Source organism: Protomyctophum parallelum (genome assembly GCF_964188405.1).
Source record: "Protomyctophum parallelum genome assembly, chromosome: 3".
NCBI lineage: Eukaryota > Metazoa > Chordata > Actinopteri > Myctophiformes > Myctophidae > Protomyctophum > Protomyctophum parallelum.
Window position 1 is genome coordinate 2,622,299 of NC_139698.1, and position 22,547 is coordinate 2,644,845.

At 43.5% G+C, this 22,547-nt stretch overlaps 2 protein-coding genes across 2 annotated transcripts in view; both read right to left on the reverse strand.

The window, feature by feature from the left end:
* The window catches only part of LOC310856065 (NACHT, LRR and PYD domains-containing protein 3-like), a gene marked incomplete at both ends in the record, with an annotated part of 87,461 nt that overhangs the window by 7,011 nt on the left and 57,903 nt on the right, over nt 1–22,547 (reverse strand). The window contains one exon of the mRNA XM_083761282.1: nt 8,968–9,104. Coding sequence (XP_083617408.1) covers nt 8,968–9,104 — 137 coding nt within the window. The remainder of the gene's footprint in view (nt 1–8,967; nt 9,105–22,547) is intronic.
* On the reverse strand, nt 9,310–17,815 carry LOC310855967 (NACHT, LRR and PYD domains-containing protein 3-like; the record flags this gene model as incomplete). The annotated part of the gene is made up of 6 exons (XM_083761183.1): nt 9,310–9,341; nt 14,882–14,937; nt 15,133–15,306; nt 15,486–15,656; nt 15,914–16,084; nt 16,176–17,815. The coding sequence occupies 6 exons, from the start codon at nt 17,813–17,815 to the stop codon at nt 9,310–9,312; spliced, it is 2,244 nt and encodes a 747-aa protein (XP_083617309.1).

Consider the following 22,547-nt stretch of genomic DNA (forward strand, 5'->3'; position numbering starts at 1 on the left):
GTATGTACAGCTTGTCCCCAGCACAGGCCCTGTAATGTGAATATGTATGTTAGATCAGTGGTATAGCTTGTCTCCAGCACCGGCCCTGTAATGTGAATATGTATGTTAGATCAGTGGTATAGCTTGTCTCCAGCACCGGCCCTGTAATGTGAATATGTATGTTAGATATAATACAATGACATACATACATACATGGTGGTCACTCTCCCACCCGGTGGTCGTACTGGGAGTGTGTTGACCCAGGCCCGTCAGACGGTTAGCCCCTTTCGGAACCCTCGGTTACCTTTTCTGAGTTTTGGACGGCGGTGCCCTGGGGCTCCTCGTAGGTTTTTCCACCCTCCATAGGATGCAGATGTACTGTCTGTTCTGCTCGGTGGTTTGAGTGTTGGTATTTACTGTCTGTTCTGCTCGGTGGTTTGAGTGTTGATATTTACTGTCTGTTCTGCTCGGTGGTTTGAGTGTTGGTATTTACTGTCTGTTCTGCTCGGTGGTTTGAGTGTTGATATTTACTGTCTGTTCTGCTCGGTGGTTTGAGTGTTGATATTTAGGCCCTCATTTATCAATCGAGTGTAAAATCTGCCACAGATTCGAGTGCAGGTTTCGTAGTACACCCACGTCGCCACGGCATTTATAAAGTGATCGCAAACAGCTGATCCTTCCTTAATTTCGTTCTCACGTTAATAAATGTCACGGCTGAATTTGATCTGGCACGCCCTAAGAACTCAACTCGTTTTTGCGACATGAACAACGGCAATACGTTTCCTGAAACCATGGTTACATGAAAAAATAGGTTTCTCCCGTGCCTTGCTGCCCGCCTCACTCCCCTCTCTCATACACACGCACAGCACGCACACGCAACTTGCAAGCCCAACTAACTGGTGTGTTGTTAAACAAATAAAGAACGAACACCTGCATGAATTAAATAAAGTTGTAGGCCTACCCTGTCTGTTTCACTCTCACCTCGCTTGCCTTGCTGTCATGCACGCACGCACCTACATGACACATTAAAATAAAGCTGTCTGTTTCTCCTCTCGCTTCGCTTCCCTTGCTGCCCGCCTCACCCCCCGCACGCACGCACGCACATATCGCTATTTGCAACTTTCACTGTGTGTTGTTAGTTGTATATTAAATTATGAAAGTATTTTTAATTTAATATACAACAAGATATATTAGTGAACGAAAACCTGAACCTGTGAACCATAATTAAATAACAAATAGGCACACACACGCTGCTGTTTTGCAGGTGCTCCTCCTGTCTGTCTGTCTGTCTGTCTGTCTCTCTCTATCACTGTGGTCCGTCCGTGACCAACTGACCAAGTGACCATGCACGTTCGACAGTCTATTTAGATTGCCTCGCAGACGTCGTTAGTGGCCGGGCTGTCAACTGTCATTATATGAATGTGCAGCCAAAACCGTATATAGCCTCATGTGTGGCTGGTGGTGGGCTGGCTGGGTAATATACCTATATATCCGATGCAGTTCCCACTTGCGCTGGCAGCCTGGCACGGTACATTTGGCATTCGAGCGACGCATCAGGTTTATTATATTGCACATATACCGTAACTCCAGAAAGACATCGGCCTGCTGTAGATTAGGTTACAGTAGGCTATACCACGTTGGGACTCTCTGCAGCTGCATTGCACTATGGCTACTTTCCAACGTCATGGAAATATTCCAGCACAGACAGCCCAAATCCTCACATGTATGCGCTCATGCAAAACACTGTTTAAATGGCTTAAATCAAGCGTGATTTTAATTGTAAAGTTGGAAAGCTCCTACAAATTTCATATGACACAAAGACACATCTTGTAGGTCTATTCCTTTGTTCTTTTCCTTTTCTTTTTTTCTTTTACATGTAGCCCATATACATACAGTTTTATATTAACATTTTAGGAGTGAAAACATATGCTTAGATGCCTGTGACAGCCTCTCAGCTGGTCAAACAATGCTGCTCCGCTGTTCTAAGACAGAAAAACAGGTGAGGACAAAGCGTACGACAGCTGCCGAGCAGACGTGACTTTTGATCGTTGTCACGTTCAATTTCAAGCTTTGCCGGAAATGTTAAATGCCGAAAATGTCGGTAATTTCGGCGTGCGCCCATATTTTGGCGTACGCACGGTTGATAAATGAGGGCCTTACTGTCTGTTCTGCTCGGTGGTTTGAGTGTTGGTATTTACTGTCTGTTCTGCTCGGTGGTTTGAGTGTTGGTATTTACTGTCTGTTCTGCTCGGTGGTTTGAGTGTTGGTATTTACTGTCTGTTCTGCTCGGTGGTTTGAGTGTTGGTATTTACTGTCTGTTCTGCTCGGTGGTTTGAGTGTTGGTATCTACTGTCTGTTCTGCTCGGTGGTTTGAGTGTTGGTATTTACTGTCTGTTCTGCTCGGTGGTTTGAGTGTTGCTGAGATGTTTCAAAGATACATGACGCGGATAGGAGACAACAGAAACCTGGGAGAAACTGCATTGACCGTCGACGCCGTTTAGTATTTTTTGAAGTTCTGGCTTCTCTGAAATTAAAAGCGTTTACGCCACGGACAAAGCCAAGTCTTGTCGTGACAAATCATGACGACAAACACAATGTTTTGGGCCAAACAAAGAATTAGAAAGTAGAAAGAAACGGCAGGTTACAACACTTTTTTTGTTGTTTTTCATCTTTGTAATTATTTGTTTGGTCCAAAATATTGTGTGTGTGTTGTCATAATTTGTCACGACAAGAGTTGGCTTCGTACGAAGCTTAAAAGGTCTTTAAATAAATTAATAAGTTTTGAAATGCCAATGGGAAAAATGCATTGGGATTCATTTCCTGGGCCACTTGTTGTTCTGAAAGGGGGCGGGACTCCGACGCTCTATAGTGTAAAATGTCTAGAAATAATATCATCATTTATTGTTCTAAAAGGTCAGGGTTCTCAACCATTTTTTACGGGTCCATTTGGTTTCATTTTACACTCTCAAGAGTTAAATCATTGTTAAACATTTGCATTACTTAATTAATTTACTAGGAGTCTACACAATTAGAGAATGTAGAAGAATTGTTATTTTGATCGTTTGCCTGTTATCTCTCCTAATAGTACCAACATCATGTTATCTATCCTAATGGTACCAACACCATGTTATCTCTCCTAATGGTACCAACACCATGTTATCTCTCCTAATGGTACCAACATCATGTTATCTCTCCTAATGGTACCAACACCATGTTATCTCTCCTAATGGTACCAACACCATGTTATCTCTCCTAATGGTACCAACACCATGTTATCTCTCCTAATGGTACCAACATCATGTTATCTCTTCTAATGGTACCAACACCATGTCATCTCTTCTAATGGTACCAACACCATGTCATCTCTCCTAATGGTACCAACACCATGTCATCTCTCCTAATGGTACCAACATCATGTTATCTCTCCTAATGGTACCAACACCATGTTATCTCTCCTAATGGTACCAACATCATGTTATCTCTCATAATGGTACCAACATCATGTTATCTCTCCTAATGGTACCAACATCATGTTATCTCTCCTAATGGTACCAACATCATGTTATCTCTTCTAATGGTACCAACATCATGTTATCTCTCCTAATGGTACCAACATCATGTTATCTCTCCTAATGGTACCAACACCATGTTATCTCTCCTAATGGTACCAACATCATGTTATCTCTCCTAATGGTACCAACATCATGTTATCTCTCCTAATGGTACCAACATCATGTTATCTCTCCTAATGGTACCAACACCATGTTATCTCTCCTAATGGTACCAACACCATGTTATCTCTCCTAATGGTACCAACACCATGTTATCTCTCCTAATGGTACCAACATCATGTTATCTCTCCTAATGGTACCAACATCATGTTATCTCTCCTAATGGTACCAACATCATGTTATCTCTCCTAATGGTACCAACACCATGTTATCTCTCCTAATGGTACCAACATCATGTTATCTCTCCTAATGGTACCAACACCATGTTATCTCTCCTAATGGTACCAACATCATGTTATCTCTCCTAATGGTACCAACATCATGTTATCTCTCCTAATGGTACCAACACCATGTTATCTCTCCTAATGGTACCAACACCATGTTATCTCTCCTAGAGTTTTAACTATAGAACTAAGATGAGAGAACATATTACTCCAGTTTTGGCATTACTGCACTGGCTTCCGGTTGTTTTTAGGATTGATTTTAAAATTATTTTACTTGTCTATAAAGCTCTCAATGGTCTCGCACCTTCCTTCCTACCTACATGACTGCCTGCCTAAATATGTCCCAAACCGCCCCCCTAAGGTCTTCCACTGCCGGCCTGCTCGCTTTGCCTAAAGAAATGGCAACTAAAAAATACGGGGAAGCAGCTTTTTGCTTATACGGGCCGTCGGCATGGAACAAGCTCCCACTGTACCTTCGTCAGGCAGCCTCTGTAGACATTTTTAAAGCTCAGCTCAAGACCCACTTCTACAACATTGCTTTTAATTGATCATTTATGTTTTATTATTCATGTCCTCACTGTATTGCATTACTGCTTGTTTTTTAATGTTGTTGCCTTGCTTTTCTTTTATTCTCCATTGTTCTGTAAAGCACATTGAGCTGCATTTCATGTCATGAAAGGTGCTATACAAATAAAGTTTTATTATTATTAATATTACTAATGGTACCAACATCATGTTATCTCTCTTAATGGTACCAACACCATGTTATCTCTCCTAATGGTACCAACACCATGTTATCTCTCCTAATGGTACCAACACCATGTTATCTCTCCTATTGGTACCAACATCATGTTATCTCTCCTAATGGTACCAACATCATGTTATCTCTCCTAATGGTACCAACATCATGTTATCTCTCCTAATGGTACCAACACCATGTTATCTCTCCTAATGGAACCAACATCATGTGATCTCTCCTAATGGTACCAACATCATGTTATCTCTCCTAATGGTACCAACATCATGTTATCTCTCCTAATGGTACCAACATCATGTTATCTCTCCTAATGGTACCAACATCATGTTATCTCTCCTAATGGAACCAACACCATGTTATCTCTCCTAATGGTACCAACATCATGTTATCTCTCCTAATGGTACCAACATCATGTTCTCTCTCCTAATGGTACCAACATCATGTTATCTCTCCTAATGACCAACACCATGTTATCTCTCCTAATGGTACCAACATCATGTTATCTCTCCTAATAGTACCAACACCATGTTATCTCTCCTAATGGTACCAACACCATGTTATCTCTCCTAATAGTACCAACATCATGTTATCTATCCTAATGGTACCAACATCATGTTATCTATCCTAATGGTAACAACATCATGTTATCTCTCCTAATGGTACCAACATCATGTTATCTCTCCTAATGGTACCAACACCATGTTATCTCTCCTAATGGTACCAACATCATGTTATCTCTCCTAATGGTACCAACATCATGTTATCTCTCCTAATGGTACCAACATCAAGTTATCTCTCCTAATGGTACCAACATCATGTTATCTCTCCTAATGGTACCAACATCATGTTATCTCTCCTAATGGTACCAACATCAATACAGCATGGAATTGTGATCCGTGACTCAAATGGGTCTGAGAGGCTAAATGTCATCAAATGGTGGTCCGTGTCTCAAATGGGTCTGAGAGGCTAAATGTCATCAAATGGTGGTCCGTGACTCAAATGGGTCTGAGAGGCTAAATGTCATCAGATGGTGGTCCGTGGCTCAGATGGGTCTGAGAGGCTAAATGTCATCAGATGGTGGTTCCGTGGCTCAGATGGCGAATAAATAAATAATGGACCTTGAATGATGTGAAAAGGCTTGAAAACCCACTGTTGATTATAGTGTTGTGTAAAAGGCATAGAAATAATAATAATAATAATAATAATAATAAATACTTCTTACACCACTGTAAAAGCTGTTACACAATTTAAACAATGATAAAGACAATTAAAGCATCTTTTTTTAGAACAAATATTCAATTTAATTTCTTTGATTAAACATAATATTTCTTTCTGTATCTCTTTTACAACAGAGGATCTCAAAGTGAGGTCTTTTCTTTTACAAAATGCACCGAGGTGTTCAAAACAACATGCATCAAAATATCATCTAATAATAATAATAATCATAATAGCTCAAATTTATATAGCGCTTTTCTAAATACCCAAAGCGCTTTACATAGGAACACTAGGAACAGACTTTAATAAGAAAAAAACAAAGCCAAACATAACAGATACAACAACAGCACAGGGTTAAAAAGATAAAAGGATAAACGAGGCCTCAGCTGGGGTCGGGTGTTGTGGTCGTAGTGAGCTTGTAGATCTGCTATTTTCAGCATGCAAAATCTGCCATTACGACGAAAGCAAGACCCGCCAAAATGCATGTTTGTTGACTAAATCAGCTGTAGATTTAGTCGACTAAAATCACATGATATTTAGTCAACTAAAACTAGACTATCACTAAAACATTTCTTTTTCAAAAGACTAAAACTAAAATTCAAAATAAATTGAATGTCTAAATCAGCACTGACGTACGAATACACATGTACACACGCGTGCACGCACGCACACACACACGCACGCACGCACGCACACGCACCACTGAATGGACGCTGTTACAGTGAGGTACCAACTATACCCATTATGCTACAGTACTACATGTAGCTCCTCCTCCTCGATGTGACTGTGATGATATTACAGGTTATGCAGAGGAAGGCGGACAGTGTTTTCTCCTGTGTGTGTCTGTGTGTGTGTCTGTGTGTGTGTGCGTGCGCGTGCCTGTGTGTGCAGGCTCGCGTGCGTGCGTGCGTGTCGTGGTGTGAGTGGGTGATTGTGACAGGGGGGAGGACCAGGAAAAGACGCAGCCTCGCCGGATTGGTGCACAGAGGAAGAGGCCAAGTTTAAAGGGCTGTCAGAGAGGCGGCGACAGCGAACCCGTGCCTTCCTGGCTCCCAACCCGTCCGATCCGCTGTTAGCTCTATAGCCATTTGTACATTGTGCAGCCTGAACGGAGAGCTAGCTAAATGTAACCTGTGCCGCTTGATTCAGAATGTAACTGACAGATCACAGCCCGACTTGAACACGGCCTCCTGCCAAGTTCTACTTCGCTAGGCGAGGGTTCTCAGCTAACGATAAGGGAGGGGGGGGCTGATCTTTTGTTTTCCCGTTTATATATTGTTTTCTGACAGGGAGGTTAGCGCTTGTGTTTTGTTTGGGGTTCATTTGAGGCAAGTATTCTCTTTTCCGTTCTAGTTTGTTTTAATCAGACCAGTGTGTGTCCAGTGGAAACCTCGTATGAATCTGATCTCAGGTCAGAATGGGGTTAATCAGACCAGTGTGTGTCCAGTGGAAACCTCGTATGAATCTGATCTCAGGTCAGAATGGGTTAATCAGACCAGTGTGTGTCCAGTGGAAACCTCGTATGAATCTGATCTCAGGTCAGAATGGGTTAATCAGACCAGTGTGTGTCCAGTGGAAACCTCGTATGAATCTGATCTCAGGTCAGAATGGGTTAATCAGACCAGTGTGTGTCCAGTGGAAACCTCGTATGAATCTGATCTCGGGTCAGAATGGGTTCATCAGACCAGTGTGTGTCCAGTGGAAACCTCGTATGAATCTGATCTCAGGTCAGAATGGGTTAATCAGACCAGTGTGTGTCCAGTGGAAACCTCGTATGAATCTGATCTCAGGTCAGAATGGGTTAATCAGACCAGTGTGTGTCCAGTGGAAACCTCGTATGAATCTGATCTCAGGTCAGAATGGGTTAATCAGACCAGTGTGTGTCCAGTGGAAACCTCGTATGAATCTGATCTCGGGTCAGAATGGGTTCATCAGACCAGTGTGTGTCCAGTGGAAACCTCGTATGAATCTGATCTCAGGTCAGAATGGGTTAATCAGACCAGTGTGTGTCCAGTGGAAACCTCGTATGAATCTGATCTCGGGTCAGAATGGGTTCATCAGACCAGTGTGTGTCCAGTGGAAACCTCGTATGAATCTGATCTCAGGTCAGAATGGGTTAATCAGACCAGTGTGTGTCCAGTGGAAACCTCGTATGAATCTGATCTCAGGTCAGAATGGGTTAATCAGACCAGTGTGTGTCCAGTGGAAACCTCGTATGAATCTGATCTCAGGTCAGAATGGGTTAATCAGACCAGTGTGTGTCCAGTGGAAACCTCGTATGAATCTGATCTCGGGTCAGAATGGGTTCATCAGACCAGTGTGTGTCCAGTGGAAACCTCGTATGAATCTGATCTCGGGTCAGAATGGGTTAACTGTTTAGGCCGAGACATCACACTGAACCCCCCCCCCCCCCCACACTCAGAACCCAACATAGAGAGGTTCTCTCACAGAGACACTGAACCCCCCCCCCCCCCCCCCCACTCAGAACCCAACATAGAGAGGTTCTCTCACAGAGACACTGAACCCCCCCCCCCCCCACTCAGAACCCAACATAGAGAGGTTCACTCACAGAGACACTGAACCCCCCCCCCCCCCCCCACTCAGAACCCAACATAGAGAGGTTCACTCACAGAGACACTGAACCCCCCCCCCACTCAGAACCCAACATAGAGAGGTTCACTCACAGAGACACTGAACCCCCCCTGCACACCCAGAACCCAACATAGAGTGGTCCAGTGAAGGTGGAGTGGAAGGTGTGCAGGTGTGTGAGTGAGTCAGAGGACACTGCGTAGAAGGACACAGTGCCAGCAGCATGGTCTACATAAACTGCTACTCTGTCGGAGTAGGAGGAGCCTCTGACAGGGAGGTCAGTCTCCTTATCATTGTGCCTCACATAGTAGTCTTTATCATCACAGACCAGACTCCATGAAAGGTCATTGCATCCAAACCCACTGTCATAACCCCGTTTGCTGATATGTCTGTGCGTCACTGCTGCCACAACCCGTCCACTACACTGTACCTCACTGTAACAGCGTCCACTCAGTGGTTCCTTACACATCACCTGAGGCTTGGTCATAAATCTGTCTGCATGAGGAGGATAGTTCTGACCCCGGTCCACCAGTTCCACCTTCCTGTTGTTCTCAGACAGAGAGAGGAGTCCGTTTGCTGTGTTTGGATCCAGAGTGAGTTCACACACATCTGATGAGAACAACACACAATACAGCACCAGTTTACAATCACACATCATCACAATAATAATAATAATAATAATAATAATAATAATAATAATAATAATAATAATAATAATAATAATAATAATAATAATAACGATGTTGACACTGTGTGTGTGTGTGTGTGTGTGTGTGCGTGTGCGTGCGTGCGTGTGTGCCTGACCACCTGCCCTCTACAGCCGACTGCACGATGCAAAGCGTGCCCCTGGTGGACAAAAGAGGCGCTACAAGGACTGTGTACTGCGTCTGTGTCTGTGTGTGTGTGTGTGTGTATGTGTGTATGTGTGTGTGTGTGTGTGTGTGTGTGTGTGTGTGTGTGTGTGTGTGTGTCTGTCTGTCTGTGTGTGTGTGTGTGTCTGTGTGCGTGCATGCGTGCACGTGTGTATCATTTTAGTCGACTAAATCTACAGTAGATTTGCTTCTAAGGCGTCATAATGCCTGAATTTGGTTGCGTGCATGTGTTGTGTGTGTGTGTGTGTGTTGTGTGCTTGTGTGTGCATGGTGTGTGTATGCGTGCGTGCGCATGTGTGTGTATAAGCACACATCTGTATCATTTTAGTCGACTAAATCTACTGCTGATTTGCCTCTAAGGCGTCATAATGCATGATTTTGGTTGCGTGCATGTGTTGTGTGTGTGTTGTGTGTGTGTTGTGTGTGCAGTGTGTGCAGTGTGCACGTAACTGTGTGTGTATGTGCGTGTGCTAAGGCTGTACCCTAGCCCTTATTTTAGGACTCGAACTTCGGCAGGAATTTCCGAGTGTTTCTAATTAATTAAAAAAATAACCGTCTCGATCAGAGCGCACAGCGCGCCTCCCCCGCTCTTAGCTGCGCAGTTTACATCCAATGTCTCACTCTCTCTCGGTTCTGCACTGCTGTACTGGAGAAGTATATAGCACTTTCGGTTCTGTCGATGGAAGCGCAACACGTAGCCTACAGCGCAGCGAGAGAGAGAGAGAACTAACCTTTTTCTCAAATTGTGCGATCGTGCTGGGGTGTGTACACACACACACACACACACACACACACACACACACACACACACACACACACACACACGACGCCCGGCCGTCCTGTCGTGGAGCTTGTAGATCGGCCGCGCTGCCGCGCAACGCAGTCGAATTATACACACAATGGATGGAAAGTTGGAAACCAAACATAAACAAGCTGGACACATGTATGTATGTAGTTTAGCGCTTTCCAGTTCCCTCACAAACAAAACGACTCGTGTGTGTGTGTGTGTGTGTGTTTGTTGCTGATTGGCTGATTGGCTGCAGGGAGTGCAGGCCATTACCAAATTAATGTGCACAGGGGATTTTGGAGCACAAGGAGATAGACATAACTTCTGACAGGAATGCACTAGAAACTTACTTTTTTTGACATGCTCATATCACATTCTCGCCGAGATATATTTTCGAGTTAATAAAAAAAAAATATATATATATTTTTTATAAACAAATTAAAAAAAAAAAAAACGAATGGTTCAAACCCATTAATTAAGATTCGAGTGCCAACCCTAACGAGCGAACATTCGAACCTTGAATGTTTGGGGACAGCCTTAGCGTGTGCGTATGCATGTGTGCGTGTGCGAGCGAGCGTCTGTGTGTGTGTTCTTGTGTGTGTGTGTGTGTGTGTGTGTGTGCGTGCGTGCATGCGTCCGTGCGTACGTACGCATGTGTGTGTGCGCGTGCATGCATCTGTGCATGTGTGTGTGCGTGCGTGCATGCGTCCGTGCATACGCATGTGTGTGTGCGCATGCACTTGTCTGTGCGCGTGTGTATCATTTTAGTCGACTAAATCTACAGTAATTTGCCTCCAAGGCGTCATAATGCCCGATTTTAGTATGCGCGCATGTTGTGTGCGTACGTGCGTGCGTACGTCCGTGTGTGCGTCTGTGTGTGTGTATGCATGCATGTGCATACATGTGTTGATTTTGACAGCCAATTTTGACTTAGTTTTAGTCATAGTCTTTTGAATAAAATGTTCATAAAATAGTCATAATTTAGTCACCTGAATGTCTTAGTGTTAGTTTAGTTTTAGTTAACTGAATATCATATGATTTTAGTCGACTAAATCTAGCTAGTCGACTAAAAGCTCTATGAGCTTGTAGATCTGCTATTTTGGAAAAATCACAGCAAAATAAATTACTCATACCCTATCTTTGCTTCTGGTATAGAATTATATTAAGGTTTTTCATGAAACTGTTAGAAAACATTTGTAGAATCTGGTCTCAGGTCTCAATTGGTTAACCCATTAAGACCTGGAACACATCTGTGTCACCTTAACTTTTAACCACATTAGCTGTTGAGAAATAGCAGATCTACAAGCTCGTAGCGCGGCACTCTGATCTACAAGCTCATAGCACGGCACAGAGTGCCGCGCTACTAGCTTGTAGATCTTCTATTTTTTTTGTTTTGTCGTGAAAACAAAATAAAACGAAATATTCTTTCACAGTAAACGTTTTTAACTCTAATATTTGCTTCTGGGGGTCAGTGTAATTTCCGTGTATTTTCAGATGGGGGTCGACGGCCAATTTCTGATAATTTGTGGGGTCCTTTTATATTCTATGTTTTATAACATCCTGCATTGTTCTTAAAGATGTAGTGAAATGAAAAGTATGTTTTTGTTCACACTTTTAGATAATATTTGTGGTCCTATGGTCCTGTAGGCCTATACCTATAACAATGGTTGTTTTTTGCTATTTTCTTTCTTCGTGAAAACGGGTGCAAATCTTTTATACATCTTCTTTCACAGTGACCGTTTTTAACTCAAATCTTTGCTTCTGGGGGTCCATGGAACAACTTATTTTCAGATGGGGGCTGACGGCCAATTACATACCGGTACATTTTATATTTATATATTCCATGTTTTATAATATCCTGACCTACATTGTTCTTAAAGACCTACAGTAGTGAAATGAAAAATACCTTTTTACGGTCCCTGGAACAACATATTCTCAGATTTTTTACTTATTTTTATAGGGCTAATTTGCCCTATAGACCGATTCCGTACCGGTTTCATGGTCGCAGCCTACGTATTTCCTGTAGGCGGACTCGACGTAGCTGCGGGGGTAAAACCCTCACCAGGCGCACCTCTTCCACCACAGTGAACGGCAGAGTGACTGATGTTAGTTTGCCTCAAACTTTACTCCTTTACCTGCTTTTTTACTAACACTAACATTACAAAGATGCCCAGAACATCGAGATGAACCTGTGTAGTTTATGGCTGCTCCAACAGTAGAGATGAACCTGTGTAGTTTATGGCTGCTCCAACAGTAGAGATGAACCTGTGTAGTTTATGGCTGCTCCAACAGTAGTGGCAACATAAAAAATAAAATAAAACGGAATGTCAAAATATCCACCGTGGTGGCTGAGACCTAACCTGACGCTGCCAGATCCAAGAAGCTTGCTACACAAATTTGTTTCACAGCTTATTGGGATCTGGGATCGCGGAAGCAAATTCGATGACGGGGCTGTCCTTTTTTTCAAGATACTTGGTAGATGATTGGATGGGACCGTCTGTCTATCACCGTGTGGGCGTGCAAACACAACCAATCATATTGACGTGTCTATATAGCTTCACGTCCGGTTTCGCACATATCCCGCCCTTAGCTCACGCTGATTGGTCCGATACGGAACAGATTTTTGTCAGCTCAACTGCCTGAGAGATCCCAGATGAAGGCTGTGTTGGGGAACATGGTTACCCAATACCGCCCTCATCTGGCAGCGTCAGGTTAGCTGAGACCAGAGCCATTGAGTAATGGTTGAGACAAAGCAGTGAAGGGTCCTGAAAGATACATAATTTCAGTCTTACCCAATACCCAATCTTTCTGTTTTATGAACACAAGGCTGCTGTATTTTATACCTCATACTAAGCATTTAAAGTATGAGGTATAAAGTACAGCAGCCTTGTGTTAATAAAACAGAAATATTTGATATTGGGTAAGACTTGCGTTATGTATCTTTCACTGCTTTGTCTCAACCATTACTCAATGGCTCTGGTCTCAGCCATCGCGGTGGATATTAGACATTCCGTTTATTTTATTTGTTATGTTGCCACTACTGTTGGAGCAGCCATAAACTACACAGGTTCATCTCTACTGTTGGAGCAGCCATAAACTACACAGGTTCATCTCGATGTTCTGGGCATCTTTGTAATGTTAGTGTTAGTAAAAAAGCAGGTAAAGGAGTAAAGTTTGAGGCAAACTAACATCAGTCACTCTGCCGTTCACTGTAGTGGAAGAGGTGCGCCTGGTGAGGGTTTTACCCCCGCAGCTACGTCGAGTCCGCCTACAGGAAATACGTAGGCTGCGACCATGAAACCGCTACGGAATCGGTCTATAGTGACTGCTGTCTGTCTGTCAGACCGGCATGTAGTCGGGGGGGGGGTCTGTCTGTCAGACCGGCATGTAGTCGGGGGGGGGGGGGGGGGGGGGGGGGAGGGGATTTCACCCAGATTGGACTCGGTTCAGCGGCAGCATTCTGCTTTTTAACATGCAGCGTGAGTCCGCGAGAGCCGATCTACAAGCTCACAACGCGTTGCACTTCAAGTAGAAGGCTGCCGAGTGAGCATGCTCCAAATATCCTAATAAATAAATAAATAAAAAGGTGTCGTGCTTGCGGGGGCAGTTTCTGTATGGGACTCTAGGCTAACTTGACTCTAGAACGCATGCATTTAGGCATACAAGTGCATACAAGTGATTCTTGTTGGGGGACACATGCCTACATATTTTAATCTGAGATTTGGGAACTATTTATTGATTCAGCATGAAGACTAAAGCTTTCTGAATAAATGTACACCAGCGTATACCTTCTACACTACCTTGAGAGGTGGCGCAGAAATTTGCGGAGATTCCGACCAAACAACGTCACAGTCAAGTTCACAGAGATGGCCATGAATTCCCACGTAACGTGGGAATCCTCGTAAATGCCTGTCCGCTCACGCAACGCTCACATAACATCAATTATCAATTACCAATCAATCAATTATGAGCGTAAACGCCGTTGTGAATGAGGACCATAGTGCGGCACAGAGTGCTGCGCTACGAGCTTGTAGATCTGCTATTTATTTATTTTATCGTGAAAACGTATGCAAATCTTTTTAAACTCAAATATTGGCTTCTGGGGGTCCGTGTAACAACATATTTTCAGATGGGGGTCGACGGCCAATTTCTGATACTGTTGTAAGGAGATGTATAGTCAGTAAAACACTGTTGTAAGGAGATGTATAGAGTCAGTAAAAAACTTTTGTAAGGAGATGTATAGAGTCAGTAAAACACTGTTGTAAGGAGATGTATAGAGGCAGTAAAACACTGTTGTAAGGAGATGTATAGAGTCAGTAAAACACTGTTGTAAGGAGATGTATAGAGTCAGTAAAACACTGTTGTAAGGAGATGTATAGAGGCAGTAAAACACTATTGTAAGGAGATGTATAGAGCAGCTGCATGTCTCTCAGTGCAGTGACATTCTGGGATTATTTGCCATAATCATATTAAGAAATATATAATGTTGGTCTAAATACAACGATGAGCGTTGGGGGTACATCAGCTAGGCCAGGAGGTAACAGGGGGTTCACGGCCTAAAATGTTTGGGGACCGCTGGCCTACACGTTATGGTTATTATCATCTTTTTTCAGTTCATAATGTCACATACTGATGTGGATATGACCCCCCCCCCCCAATACAAATTAACGCTACGGTAACCTTAATAACAGTACAGTAATAATGAATGAAACAGAATATAAACTTACACGTCATGCTCTTCCTCAGACCTGGTGTCAGCCAACACTCTCCACCGTGGTCCACACTGGAGTTGGAGGAGAGACAAAGTCAATATTCTCTATGATAATATAAACTATGATTTTACACCATTAAACATTAGATAATACAGAACAGCATCACAGAATGACAGAGAACATTCAGTTCAATTCATTGTTCTGACCAAAATGTTGTCACGCACGCACGCACGCACGCACGCACGCACAGACCAAGTCTCTCGTACCTAAGAGCGTCCAGTCTGTAGCGTGGATCCTTCACAACAGCAGAGAGCATCGCTTTGCCTGATTCTCCTGGATGATTGAATGTCAAGTCCAACTCTCTCAATTGGGAAGGGTTGGAGCGCAGAGCTGAGGTCAGAGAAGAACAGCCTTTCTCTGTGACCAGACATCCTGACAAACTGCACACGCACACGCACACGCGCACACACACACACACACACACACACACACACACACACACACACACACACACACACACACAGAGAGAGAGTTTCACAATGTTATATTTTGTCCCATTGATTTTAAAAACGTTTTGTTTTATTTTAACACAGTTGAACCCAGTTTCAGGCATACTGACTTGAGAGTCTCCAACATGCAGTGTGGGCTCCCCAGTCCCTCAGCAAGAAGGCTGACTCCAGAGTCCTGAAGGTCATTATTGCTCAGGTCAACTTTTCTCAGGCTAGAGCTGGAGCTGATAGCTGACGATAACTCCTGACAGCATCTCTCCGACAGGTTGCAGCCACTCAGCCTGAAGAAACAATAGTGGTAAAGCATTTAGTCATTAGACTTCTGGAAAATGAAGATCATATAATAAAATAAATAGCATACACACACACACACACACACACACACACACACACACACACACACACACACACACACACACACACACACACACACACACACACACAGAGAGAGTTTCACAATGTTATATTTTGTCCCATTGATTTTAAAAACGTTTTGTTTTATTTTAACACAGTTGAACCCAGTTTCAGGCATACTGACTTGAGAGTCTCCAACATGCAGTTTGGGCTCCCCAGTCCCTCAGCAAGAAGGCTGACTCCAGAGTCCTGAAGGTCATTATTGCTCAGGTCAATTTCTCTCAGGCTAGAGCTGGAGCTGATAGCTGACGATAACTCCTGACAGCATCTCTTCGACAGGTTGCAGCCACTCAGCCTGAAGAAACAATAGTGGTGCATGTATTAGATTTCATGTTAAATAAAGATCAAATAATATTTGAAATGTATCCAGTTATCAGTGAACCTACAGAGCTTTCTTGGAGGCTTTGAGCACGGGCAGCAACCCCAGAAGAGCCTCCTCTGAAGCAGAGTATTTCTTCAGGTCAAACACGTCCAGCTCCTTTCCTGAAGACAGCAACACGAAGACCATAGCTGACCACTGAGCAGGAGAGATCTTGTCTGTGGAGAGACGTCCTGACGTCAGGTACTGTTGGATGTCGTCCTCCAGAGAATGATCATTCAGCTCATTCAGACAGTGGAACAGATTGATGCTTCTCTCTGGAGATGGATTCTCTGTGATCTTCTCCTTGATGTATTTGATGGTTTTGATGGTCTGGAAGCTTTTCCCTTTTTGTATGAGCTTTTGTACGACCTTCTGATTGGTGTCCAAAGAGAAGCCCATCAGGAAACGCAGGAACAAGTCCAGGTGTCCATTTGGACTCCTTAAGGCCTCGTCTACAGCACTTTGGTAGAGGTGATGAATCTTGTTTTTTTTTTGGATCTTGGTGATGAACCTCTTGGAGGTTGAGAGTAGGTTGTCACCAGTGTTGATGAAAGTGATGAAGACGTGGAGGGCAGCCAGAAACTCCTGAACACTCAGATGGACAAAGGAGAACATCTTGTCCCTTGTTCCGCGAACCTCTCCAAACAGTTCTGCGTACACTGCTGCGTCGCTGATATCAATGCCAGACACTGTCAGGTGTTCTTCCTCGAAGATCAGGTCGCCTTTCATCAGCCCTTTAAAAGCCAGTTCCCCCAGAGAGAGAATGACATCATACTGTTTCCTGCCAGGAAAGTTGGTATTCTTGAGTAAGGACTGGATCTCAATGAAGTGGGAGTACATGGCGCCCTGGCTCTTTGGCAGCTCTCCTTTCTTCCTCACAATTTCTTCCATAACGTTAGAAGTGATCCAACAGAAGGCCGGGAGGTGACACATGATGTGGACGCTTTGGGACTTCTCGATGTGACAGTAGATTTGTTTGGCCAGCTGCTCATCATCAGGGAACCTCTTGAAGAAGTACTCCTTCTTCTGAGGGTCTCTGAACCCTCTCACCTCTGTCACCCTGTCAACAGAAGGGATCTGGCCGGCGGCTGCAGGTCGTGAGGTTATCCAGAATTTGGCTTTTGGAAGCAAGTACCCCTTGATGAGGTTTATCAGGAGAACGTGCACTGTGTTTGGCTTCATCGGATCAGTCCATGTCACAGTGTTCAGGAAATCTAGAGCTGGCCTCGATTCATCAAGCCCATCCAGGATGAACAGAATGCTGCACTGTTGGAAGGTGCAGATATTTATCTCCTTGGTTTCAATGAAGAAGTGATGAAGAAGTCCCTCCATGCTGTACTTGTTCTCCTTGTTCTCCTTCATCTCCAAATTCAACTCTCGGAAAGTGAATGGAAACACAAAGTCGACATGCTGGTTGGCTTTGCCTTCTGCCCAGTTCTGAGTGAACTTCTGAACTTGTACTGATTTACCAATCCCGGCCCCTCCCTTCATCATCACTGTTTTGATGGGATCACTTTGTCCAGGTGAAGGTTCCACTATGTCGTCCATGTTGATTGGTGTTTCTGGTCCAGCTGTTTGGCTGTATGCCAATTCAATCTGCGTGATCTCATGTTCTTGATTGACCTGTCCACTGCCTCCCACTGTGGTGTAGACATCTGTGAACATGGCACTCACAAGTGGGTTTGTTTCATATTTTGAGCTCCAGTGATTCAAACGCTGATTCTTCTGACTCAGATTAAACTTGAGCTTTTGTTTACACCGATCAAGAGTTTCTAAATGACCAAAGACAAGATGACATCATTAAGCATGTGTTATAGAATGACATCGTTATAGATGAAGGTGGGGAAGGTGTACTGCTGTACTTGGAGATACAAAGGTAGAGAACCCGATCTAAGTTTCTTTACTCACCCTTGCTAGCCAAGTCTTGTGTTGGAAGTTTAGGTCCTGAATAAGGAGAGGAGGATAATGAAGTGAAACGTTAGTTTGTCTATTGTCTATTGTCATTATACGTTAGCATGTATTGATGCTCTATTGTCATTATCTAAGTAACAACATTCATGCAATGGATTGCTGTGTAGTAGTAGTAGTAATGCAGTAGTATATTTTACAGTGTACCTTGCTGTGTAGCAATACAGTAGTGTATTTTACAGTGTACCTTGCTGTGTAGTAGCAGTACAGTAGTGTATTTTACAGTGTACCTGGCTGTGTAGTAGTACAGTAGTATATTTTACAGTGTACCTGGCTGTGTAGTAGTACAGTAGTATATTTTACAGTGTACCTGGCTGTGTAGTAGTACAGTAGTATATTTTACAGTGTACCTGGCTGTGTAGTAATACAGTAGTATATTTTACAGTGTACCTTGCTGTGTAGTAGTACAGTAGTATATTTTACAGTGTACCTTGCTGTGTAGCAGTACAGTAGTATATTTTACAGTGTACCTGGCTGTGTAGCCATACAGTAGTATAGTTTACAGTGTACCTGGCTGTGTAGTAATACAGTAGTATATTTTACAGTGTACCTGGCTGTGTAGCCGTACAGTAGTATATTTTACAGTGTACCTGGCTGTGTAGTAGTACAGTAGTATATTTTACAGTGTACCTGGCTGTGTAGTAATACAGTAGTATATTTTACAGTGTACCTTGCTGTGTAGTAGTACAGTAGTATATTTTACAGTGTACCTTGCTGTGTAGCAGTACAGTAGTATATTTTACAGTGTACCTGGCTGTGTAGTAGTACAGTAGTATATTTTACAGTGTACCTTGCTGTGTAGTAATACAGTAGTATATTTTACAGTGTACCTGGCTGTGTAGTAGTACAGTAGTATATTTTACAGTGTACCTGGCTGTGTAGTAATACAGTAGTATATTTTACAGTGTACCTGGCTGTGTAGTAGTACAGTAGTATATTTTACAGTGTACCTTGCTGTGTAGTAATACAGTAGTATATTTTACAGTGTACCTGGCTGTGTAGTAGTACAGTAGTATATTTTACAGTGTACCTGGCTGTGTAGCAATACAGTAGTATATTTTACAGTGTACCTGGCTGTGTAGTAATACAGTAGTATATTTTACAGTGTACCTTGCTGTGTAGTAATACAGTAGTATATTTTACAGTGTACCTTGCTGTGTAGTAATACAGTAGTATATTTTACAGTGTACCTGGCTGTGTAGTAATACAGTAGTATATTTTACAGTGTACCTGGCTGTGTAGCAGTGGTGACAGTGATGATAACTGAACCACTGATGTTACATCCAGAAAAAACAGGAGCAACCACTGCACTTCCACCATGTGCTTCATTAATGGCTCCAGCAGGGGGCACTGGAGGAGCTGCACGATATAAAGAAACATATTAGTGTTACACTCAGAGAGAGAGAGAGAGAGAGCGAGAGAGAGAGAGAGAGAGAGAGAGAGAGAGAGAGAGAGATAGCGTGATTATAATATTACATGATTAAAACAATGTGTTGGCTGCCAATAATATGATGATGACACCTTAACTCATTGACTGCTGGAGTAAATACAGAAATAATCTGTTACTGTTTAACTAATTTACAAAAGGCTCCGTCCAGATTGTTTCATGACTCACCCTCGTTAACCTTGTTAGTCGAGTCTTGTGATGGAGGATCAGCTCCTGCATAAGGAGAGGAGGATGAAGTGTGAGTGGACATGGTAAATGGTAACTGCTGTATTTATATAGCGCCTTTATGATTGTGCATTACATTCATCCATTCACACTGCGATGGCGGAGGAAACCATGCAAGGCACCAACCTGCACATTGGAGCAATTAGCCCTTCGCTAAACCCAAAAGCGGTTGTCCAATGCCAATCCAAATCCAATTCTCCGTCACATCATAGCTGTCAGTGTTATTTTTCATGGCTGTGTTGTTGAACACACACACACACACAGCTTAACGTCATGGCTGTGTTGTTGAACACACACACACACAGTTTAACGTCATGGCTGTGTTGTTGAACACACACACACAGCTTAACGTCATGGCTGTGTTGTTGAACACACACACAGCTTAACGTCATGGCTGTGTTGTTGAACACACACACAGCTTAACGTCATGTCTGTGTTGTTGAACACACACACAGTTTAACGTCATGGCTGTGTTGTTGAACACACACACAGCTTAACGTCATGTCTGTGTTGTTGAACACACACACACAGCTTAACGTCATGTCTGTGTTGTTGAACACACACACACAGCTTAACGTCATGGCTGTGTTGTTGAACACACAGACAGCTTAACGTCATGGCTGTGTTGTTGAACACACACACAGCTTAACGTCATGGCTGTGTTGTTGAACACACACACAGCTTAACGTCATGGCTGTGTTGTTGAACACACACACAGCTTAACGTCATGTCTGTGTTGTTGAACACACACACAGCTTAACGTCATGTCTGTGTTGTTGAACACACACACAGCTTAACGTCATGGCTGTGTTGTTGAACACACACACAGCTTAACGTCATGGCTGTGTTGTTGAACACACACACACAGCTTAACGTCATGGCTGTGTTGTTGAACACACACACAGCTTAACGTCATGGCTGTGTTGTTGAACACACACACAGCTTAACGTCATGGCTGTGTTGTTGAACACACACACACAGCTTAACGTCATGGCTGTGTTGTTGAACACACACACAGCTTAACGTCATGGCTGTGTTGTTGAACACACACACACACACACACACACACACACACAGCTTAACGTCATGGCTGTGTTGTTGAACACACACACACACACACACAGTTTAACGTCATGGCTGTGTTGTTGAACACACACACACACACACAGCTTAACGTCATGTCTGTGTTGTTGAACACACACACACAGCTTAACGTCATGTCTGTGTTGTTGAACACACACACACAGCTTAACGTCATGGCTGTGTTGTTGAACACACAGACAGCTTAACGTCATGGCTGTGTTGTTGAACACACACACAGCTTAACGTCATGGCTGTGTTGTTGAACACACACACAGCTTAACGTCATGGCTGTGTTGTTGAACACACACACAGCTTAACGTCATGTCTGTGTTGTTGAACACACACACAGCTTAACGTCATGTCTGTGTTGTTGAACACACACACAGCTTAACATCATGGCTGTGTTGTTGAACACACACACACAGCTTAACGTCATGTCTGTGTTGTTGAACACACACACAGCTTAACGTCATGGCTGTGTTGTTGAACACACACACAGCTTAACGTCATGGCTGTGTTGTTGAACACACACACACAGCTTAACGTCATGGCTGTGTTGTTGAACACACACACAGCTTAACGTCATGGCTGTGTTGTTGAACACACACACACACACACACACACACACACACACAGCTTAACGTCATGGCTGTGTTGTTGAACACACACACACACACACACAGTTTAACGTCATGGCTGTGTTGTTGAACACACACACACACACACAGCTTAACGTCATGGCTGTGTTGTTGAACACACACACACACACACACAGCTTAACGTCATGGCTGTGTTGTTGAACACACACACACACACACACAGCTTAACGTCATGGCTGTGTTGTTGAACACACACACAGCTTAACGTCATGTCTGTGTTGTTGAACACATACACAGCTTAACGTCATGTCTGTGTTGTTGAACACACACACACAGTTTAACGTCATGGCTGTGTTGTTGAACACATACTGTAGGCCTGGTTGACTAGATTTAGAATACACGTGTCCAGTGCATAGCCTACTGCAGGCCTGGTAGACTAGATTTAGAATACACGTGTCCAGTGCATAGCCTACTGCAGGCCTGGTAGACTAGATTTAGAAGACATGTGTCCAGTGCATAGCCTACTGCAGGCCTGGTAGACTAGATTTAGAAGACATGTGTCCAGTGCATAGCCTACTGCAGGCCTGGTAGACTAGATTTAGAAGACATGTGTCCAGTGCATAGCCTACTGCAGACCTGGTTGACTAGATTTAGAAATATTTTGAAGCTCTTGCTGCTGAAAATATATTATTTATATGGAGAAATGCAATAATTTAACTTGCATCTCTGTGGGGGAGAAAGACAGCTTGTCCTGTCTCCTCGCTGCTAACGTGCGGGTTGGGGAGGGACTTAGCGAACGGCTAATTAGGGGTTCAGTCTTGCTCAAGGACACTTCGACACTAACTCTGGGGGAGCCCACTGGGGGATCGAACTGGCAACCTCACGCTTCCCAAGTGGCCACTCTACCCCTGAGCCACTGCCACCCCTTAAATAAATGAATGAATGAATGAATTAATGAATGAATGATCTTACCAAGGTCCACCAGCAGGCGGGGTTGGTGTTCCATGAGGGCATCATAAAATGCTGCCCGGGCGTCGGTTCCTCCTGGAACTACTGTTGATGTGAACAGAGTCCT